At 42.5% G+C, this 7,952-nt stretch overlaps 1 protein-coding gene across 2 annotated transcripts in view; it reads right to left on the reverse strand.

The window, feature by feature from the left end:
- ASPSCR1 (ASPSCR1, UBX domain containing tether for SLC2A4) overlaps window positions 1-7,952 on the reverse strand; it is a 36,676-nt gene that overhangs the window by 12,153 nt on the left and 16,571 nt on the right. For both annotated transcript variants that reach the window (XM_008630856.2, XM_017729846.1), the window contains exons 6-10: window positions 6,858-6,997; window positions 5,460-5,541; window positions 4,574-4,640; window positions 3,729-3,791; window positions 3,384-3,436 (exon numbers count right to left, since the gene is read on the reverse strand). In XM_008630856.2, coding sequence (XP_008629078.1) covers window positions 3,384-3,436; window positions 3,729-3,791; window positions 4,574-4,640; window positions 5,460-5,541; window positions 6,858-6,997 — 405 coding nt within the window. The remainder of the gene's footprint in view (window positions 1-3,383; window positions 3,437-3,728; window positions 3,792-4,573; window positions 4,641-5,459; window positions 5,542-6,857; window positions 6,998-7,952) is intronic.

Consider the following 7,952-nt stretch of genomic DNA (forward strand, 5'->3'; position numbering starts at 1 on the left):
CATTACCTCTTCCATCCCTGCTCTAGGCCAGGGTTATTTTTACTGAGAGCCCCGAGGCTCAGGCAGTGCAGCCTCACTGGGAACAGACGCCTCTGACTCTAAACAGGGCATCCAACAATGACACAGTGGGCATGGACACAACAGCTGGAGTGATTTCCACACCTGTTTCTGTCCAGAGAAGAAAGGTTCTTCAGCCCCTTTCTTCCAGGCACCCGGACCCCAGCCAAAGGGAAAACTTACCCAAGCAGGAAAATTATGGCACAGGGCCTGCACTAACATGGTGAAAGTTAAAGAGGAATAAGGATTTACACTGGTTAACGGCAGCAAAGTTTCTCCCAGCATCAGCCAGCCCAAACTGGGATAAGGCACCATCCACACAGGTCAGAGCTCTGTGGTCTTTGACAGCAGTTCAGGTAACCAGAACAGTATGACAAGTTCTCTGCAGGAATCGTTTTCTTCCTGTTTGATGCTTCATCCAAATAAAATATTTATAAACACACAGAATCATTCCTGCCATAACAGACCATGACCTGAAAGGGCTGAAGGGCCCCAAGCAAGGGACATAGGCTACACAGCCACTGGCATTAAACACAGCTCTCCCAAGGACAGAAAAACCATAGGCAGAGCAGAAGTCCATTCAATCCAGCCAGTATCCTAACAGTGAACAAAAACCAGATGAACAGAGAGGAGTATCCTTGCTTATAAGTGATTAGCTAGCAACGATTTTCAGTTTAGAAGCTTCCTGAGGAGGCTCCTATATATTAAGACACACTTACTAAATATCTTCCTTGAACTTGTCCAAATTTCTCTCAAATCAGTATATGCTTTTAATATATAGCACCCTGTGACAAGGAATTCTACACCTCAGTTTTCTGACACACGAACAGCTACCTTCTTCCATCTATTCTAGCTCCTACTTGCTTCTCTTGATGCCACTCACTCATACTTGAGAACAAGAACTGAAGGCATTCCAGCTTCTCCTTGGCACATTATTCCTTTTCCAGTCACATCTTTTACAGACTGGCAAGTCCTAACCTACTCAGTCTTTCTCTGGACAGGAGACATTGCGGACCTCTGATGAACCTCATTCCCCTTCTCTGCACTTTAACCAGTTCCTTTTGAAGATGTGAGACCAGATCTGCATGTTATTCACATAAACCCTGGTCCATACACAGATGTTCTCTATTTTGTTCTGAATACTTTGCTTTTGGGAAGGAGGTCATTTTGGATTTGACTGCTATTCATTCATCAGTAATGAGCTGATAATTTCATCACCTTAAGACTTTGCTCCAAAGCCATAATGATCAACACAAGAGCTCACTGAGCTGCGTATGAAGCTCAAATTATTTTCCCTGCACATCGTCACATTCACCTATGTTGAGCCAGCTGGGTAAGCCAAAAATGCAAAGTCATTTAATTGTTAACTAATGTGATAATAATCTCTTCATAATATCATGTTACAATCCCTAAAAAATATTCTAAGTGTGACATTTTACTTGCTTTCCACATTTTGCAATTGTACTGGTTCTGTATAGTTAAGATTGTGTTTAAAACTCCATTTCACTTCAATTATACCCAAATTTTCAACATAACCCCTAGTTTAATTTGACTGTGGTGTGATTACATGTGGCATGAATAAAAATGTATCTTAAGTCAAGTTTGGATTTGACACCCTTTATCTTAGTTAGACGTTATTCCTCCTTCGTGGTGACAGAGGATATGAGAAATGAGAAAAAATCCCTTCCTTAAAACAGTCCATTTGCAAAGAATTTTCAGCTTTCAAGCACACCATCTTGAACAGTCCCAGTTCTGTATCAATGTCAAGGCTTTGCACCTTTGCCATGCGCCACACCAAGCACTGCAGTCCAAGGAAAGCCACTGCAGACTGGAGGTTTTCGACACCAAAATCGACCAGGTTCTTCACAAAGCTGTGCTTTCTAATGAAGTCCCTAAGACTGGGCTGTAAGGCACCTCCAAGTCTTTAAAGAGCAAGATTTTAACATGATTTTATGTTTCAGGAAGCTGCCACGAGGAATGAATTTCACAGTAAATGTCACAACTAGGAAACCGGGAAATTGCCACACATACAAGCACCAGTAACGGTGCCAGGTACAGAACAAAGGCTTTAACGCGGTAAATTAAACTAAATTCTTGCCATAAGGTTTCTTATTTCAAAGACAATGAGATGCAATTATTCCTGTGGTGTTTTACTGAAAAGGTCATGTTTCAGGAGACATCCAGAGAAACACGAGATGTGCACTGAGAAAGAGAAAATAAAAGAACAGTACTGCAGGGCGGGGGAGGCAGGCAAGGGGTAAACAGAGGTAAGCGGAGGATTTCAAACATTTTAGAAGACAGACCAAAGTTAACAAGGGAAACCAGAACCAGCATCAGAGGCTGGACGAACAGGAGGCAGATACAGGTCTGAACATTCAATCATCTAAAAGCAGCTGCACGTGTATTTCTTCCACATGGCCTGGTCAGGAAGTTGTGGAACTTGGAAAACTCCATTGCAAACAACTTCAGAGGCATGCTAATCCCTACTGCTTCACCATGCTGCCTGAAAAGTCCCTCCCTCTCCCCACCCCAGCCCTTCTGCTCCCTCAGAGGCATCAAACAAGAATTCTCACTGCCACTGTGTGAGCCTTTACTCTGAAGGATCTCCGGCGCATCAGTCTGGAATGGTCCATGCAGTTCTGAATGACAGAACATTTTAAACAGTGTGAGTTTGGGGCAAAGTGACTCGATCACTCGTAACACATGTGCGATCTACACAGCCAATAATCTCTGGCCAGGGACTTCAAGATCACATTACCTGTCACTTGCAAAAAAATCTCCAGGAATCTGAATTTGAAAACCTGTATTTCAGTATTTTCAGAGAAAAATTACACAAAGAGAATGTATATTCCTCAATATACATCGACTCTCACATACTGATTTCAAAAAGGTCCAATTTTTGTCTAATACGGCCTCTAGCTCCCACTGTAGAAATTGAAAACAGTTCCCTGTCCACATCAAGTCTCATCTCTCTTACTATCCAAGCCCAGCTACAGATAAAGCACACTCACCTCAGCTCAGCTCTCGCAATAACATTCCAGGTTAAATACAGTTCCAACTCTGTAGGGCACGGAGAGTGTACCAAACAATGTGAATCCCCACCCTTGCCCCCAGTGTGCCTCTGCCTATTGCTGCACAAGGTGGACCTCTTCTGGTGAAGAGCTTGTGCTCCAAAACACCTGGTTCCACTAGCCTTGGCTGGGCTGAGCAGAAGCCTACAGGGATCACAGCATTACACAGCTTCTTTTAAAAGTTAACTGAAGTCTGAGGCAGGGTTAAGGGAAGAACAAACCAGAGAGAATCAGAGCCCATGTGTGAGTCCTTACCTCAAACAGTGTCAGACTTTCATCGTTCAAGACGGTTCTGGGAGGTGCAACAACTGAAGTTAAAAAACAAGTTATAAAACAGGACCACCTAGCAACCAGAACAGCAAATACAGGTATGGGAGGGATCCCTGCCCTCTGAAGGGATGACACAATTCATATATGCCCACAGAGGCTGCTTCTTAGGCAGAAGCATAACATGGCTAAGGAAGCAGGTTACGCCTTCTTTGCACTGTGAAGCCGTGTTTAGGGAAAGCACTCCTTCCCAGGTCGTATCTCAGGCACCAACATACCACAGCTAGAAATAGGCTTTGTAAATTAAGGCCAGATATTACCAACAGCACTCACACAAGTAAAATGGCACTTCTGCATCAGCAAGGTGGCTTCTTACAAAGTCTCTCAAAATGCCAACTGCGGAAAAAGAAGAGAAAGGTTTGCGGAATTAAATTTGGTTCTTCAAATGTTGGGCAAGAAGGCTAACTTGTAACAGCAGAACTGCCCTCTACAAGGTATGGAGATTGCCTTTTCCTCAAAAGTACACAGTTGCTATTACAAATTTCTTGTAGACAAAACAAACAAACAAAACAAACCACTTAGACATACTGGTCCCTTGGAAAAATCTAAGGATGCCTATAAAACTATCAAAAAGTTTGTGCAGGTAGACATGGCTGACAGCTGAGAATAAGAGGATCTCCAGTACTAACAGTAAGAGCCACTTGGTACATGGTCTGATTGCCTTTTGTGAACAGCCAGAGCCAGAAAGGTACATCCTCTCTTAGTACAGTTGGTAAAGTTTTTTTTCTCCTTCCTACTTTTTGGCATTTGTTTTGTATCGGGGAAGGGGGTGGTGTTTTCCCCCCAAAAACGTTTTAAGCATTAACACAGAGGAAGTGTCCAAATGCATCCCAGTAACACATCATTTAGACACAAACTAGGGGACAGCAAGTGGGACAGCTTCCTGAGGACAAGTATTTTGCCACCTCCACCAAGTAGCCCTTAGCTAATTTAATTAGCCCAGACTCCCTTCTTAGTCCATTCAGGGGCCCTACAAGGACAGTGTAACTACCTACTGCTGTCTTTTCAGAGCAGCTTTACTTTCCCAGGCAGCAGAAAGACCTGTTCAGACACACTCTCTCATCATGGTGGGAGCCATGAGTTACAGCTGCACAGGCTGAGGGGGTGATCAGTCTTACCAGTTTCAGTGGGATGAAAGACCCCCTGCAGAACATGGCGGTCTGGAAAATGAACTCTCAACACCACCTAAAACAGATACAAAGCACATTAAGCCAGTGGTTTATCACTGCTGTGTAACACCTATCCCTGGCTTAGAATCTGCAAGTTGGTTTTTTGTTGTTTTTTTTTTTAATGGGGAGATCCGAGGTGTTTACAGGGATAGAAAAGCAACCTGGCTAACAGTGCTATGCAGCTTCTCACGGAATAAGGGCTGTCTGGCTTTCAAAAGGGGCAAAAGAGCTCATCTGTCAAAGCACTATGATGTAAAATGCAGCAGCACTTGCTCAGAGAGCAGGAGCTCCCTGTGCTAAATGATGCACAAACGACAAAGACAGTCCCTCATGGACAGGTGGAGACAGTTTACTGGCATCCTAAACTGTCCAGAGCAGTAGGAATCTGCCTGACATACCTCTGACCTTTGTATTTCCAGCTCGGTCAGAAAGCACTTAACTTGAGAACTGCACAAGGATCATATTTACAGAGTAAAATAAATCCAACTTGTAACATCTGATCGTTCAACTTTCAATGGGATTCTAACAAAATGTCTACAGAGAGGCAGGTAGGAAGGCTCAGTCATACAGACTGATGTGTGCACAACAGAAAGGTTTTGAGACATCTGGAACAGAACAGAAGCAACTATACTGCCTGTCACTCAACCACACTACAGTACAGCTGTTTTCACATGGCACAACTGTTATTCAAGTCCCACAGACAATTAATAGGGATGGGAATTTGAAAAATCTTCCTATAAGTAGCTTACGAGCCTGTTGATCACAACTGAATCTCAAGTTACTCAATCCCCAAGTCTGGACTAGCCAGAGGGATTGGAAAATGAACAAATATTACCTTTGGGTAACGCTTCAACTTCTCCTTCAGCTGGGACTCCTTCAAAGACTTTGTCATCAGTGGAGCTTCTTCCAGGCATTTCCTACAGACATGGGAAGAAGGCAAGTTGTCTGTAGTTTTACGATATATTTTTACTTTATTAAGATAGCAGAAGGCCCAAGCAGGGCTGATGAGAACTGCTCAACTGGTCCATGCATGTACAACAGCATCTTCCCCACCTCCTGAAACTACTGAACATCAGCAACAATACTATATAAAATTACTTTTATTGTACAAGTTTAGAAGTAAGCTCACGACAGCAGACGCAAGAAAAGATCCTAAGAAAAGGAGGAGAAGGTCTGCTTAAACTACTCAAGAAGAGATAGACTTATTAATCCAATAAAGTAGAGACTAAGTTTGGACATGATTACTCCACAGAGGCAGAAGAGCTACTGAGCTTGAAAAACAATGCTGGCACAAAAAATTAGTAAGTATTAATTAGCAACAGGAAAACAAAATTAAAATGAAAAGTTTCAGATCATTCAAGAACTGACATTTTAGACTGCTATTAAAAGGAAGAATGGGTACAAAATGAAAGTTTACTTGTATTTAAGATGAAACAGTAAACGTAAGAAAATACTTACACATTTTCCTGTAAGTAAAGAAACTAGCTTAGACCCCACAGATCCCATGTTCAGCTTTAGCACCTTTTCTTTGTATCCAAGTAACTAATGTGTAACTTGCCTTTATTTTTATCCCTGGCTGTAAGGGGAAAAGCATCAGCAAATTTGGAAACTGTGTCTTTTTTGGGGGGCCTGTATTCCAGTAATCCCCAACCAAATGACTCTACATTTGCACCACTAAATACTCCAGATCCACAAGCAGCAGAGCATTTTCAGGCCATTTTCTGTGTACTCAGTGGCCTGTGGAAAAAAAAATCAACTCCAAGTAAAAAGTTCAACTTGGACTTGGCTATAGCATAAAGGAGACTGTTCCACAGTCTTGGAGAGTTATTGTAATGTCTAAAGGAATGCTTTGACCCACTTGAAACTAAATACATTAATGAAATTCATTTCTTTAAGGAACATACAGATAGCAAAATGCTGCTGTGACAGGAAGGCCAGTTTATCTTCATCTGGGTTTTTATTGAACTGAAGTTCAATAAAGTAAAATCATGAATATTTGAAACCAAGCTACTTGAACAGGGCAGTACATTGTTAGTCAGCTTCCTATAATTTCTACGTGTGTGTATATGTGTGTGTGTGTGTGTGTGTGTGTGTCTAATAACAGGTTAATTCTGTTACTTAAAATATAAGGTGTTTCTTACTGGCCAAAAATGCAACAAGCTCTCTTGATCACTGTCACTCTGCTCAACAACAGAACACAGCAAATCTCACTCACAGCAGAAAGGGAACTTGCCTCTCACTCTGCAGCTGTGCCAAACGTTTCCGTACATCATCCACTGTGACTTCAAAAAATTCATCAGGAAGCTCTTCTGGGCCATCAGGAAGCTGTTCCAGTAGGTCTAGGTGACACACAAGGGGCTCACGCTCTACAAGCTACAGAAGAAAAAGAGTTTCAATTAGTTTTAAATGCATTGCTTTGCTTATCCTATAAGGTTCCTGAAAAAGACTAATAGGACAGTATTTGCAAACTGAAATACAATCACTAGTGCGCAATTCCTGTCACTAATATCAGACTAACGATACAGAAGTTGTCAGTGTTGTCATTCTTTACAGCTGATACAGCTGTGGACACAATCCCCACCAACAGCAGCAGGAGTCTATATTGCCAGGTGAGCAGACGGCTCATCTCCACTGTCAGTCCAGGAAACTCAGGGTAGTAACTTTGGCAGTCCAAAGAGAGGGGGAACTCCGTTGCAGGGAGTGCTTGTGGAATCTCTTCACTTACAATATTACGGTATTTTGCAGTTCAACCAGGCTTCTAGCTAGTTACAAGCTTGTTACAAGTATTCAGAAATTACTTCAGTCCCAAAACCCTACCTGACCTCTCTCTGCTCTACTCCAAACCTCCCTCAGTATGTAACCATTTCCTTACCATTCTACAGGCAGCACTCAATTTACACAGGTGCTATCCTTCGTTCTAGAGACTATAGACCCCTTTGAAGTTTTTCCATCTGCCATGCACTCTTGGCTTGTGTTATGTCTTGTGTTGAGTTCACATTCTTTTGCTACAGAAGTAGCAAATGAATGGTTACTAGTCACCAGCCAGGGCCCACTCCATTTCTCTGTACTCCAGAGAGCTTTGCTTTGGTAAGGCAGTTTTTGACCTGTTCACCTCTCCGAACTAAACCACTGCAGGGTTTCATTACACACCTTTCAAAATTTTACCCTGGTTTCTGGCATGCAAAAAGATCCCTTAAACAGCAAAACCCTTTTGTTTTGCACTTACGAAGTACTTCACCCTGAGATCAGCCTTTGCTGCAACCAGAGCACACAGATGCAGGAGAGCAGTTCTCTGTAGGCATCAGCTGCAATAAAGGCACTTAATACA

This window comes from Corvus brachyrhynchos, unplaced genomic scaffold (genome assembly GCF_000691975.1).
Source record: "Corvus brachyrhynchos isolate BGI_N302 unplaced genomic scaffold, ASM69197v1 scaffold340, whole genome shotgun sequence".
Taxonomy (NCBI): domain Eukaryota; kingdom Metazoa; phylum Chordata; class Aves; order Passeriformes; family Corvidae; genus Corvus; species Corvus brachyrhynchos.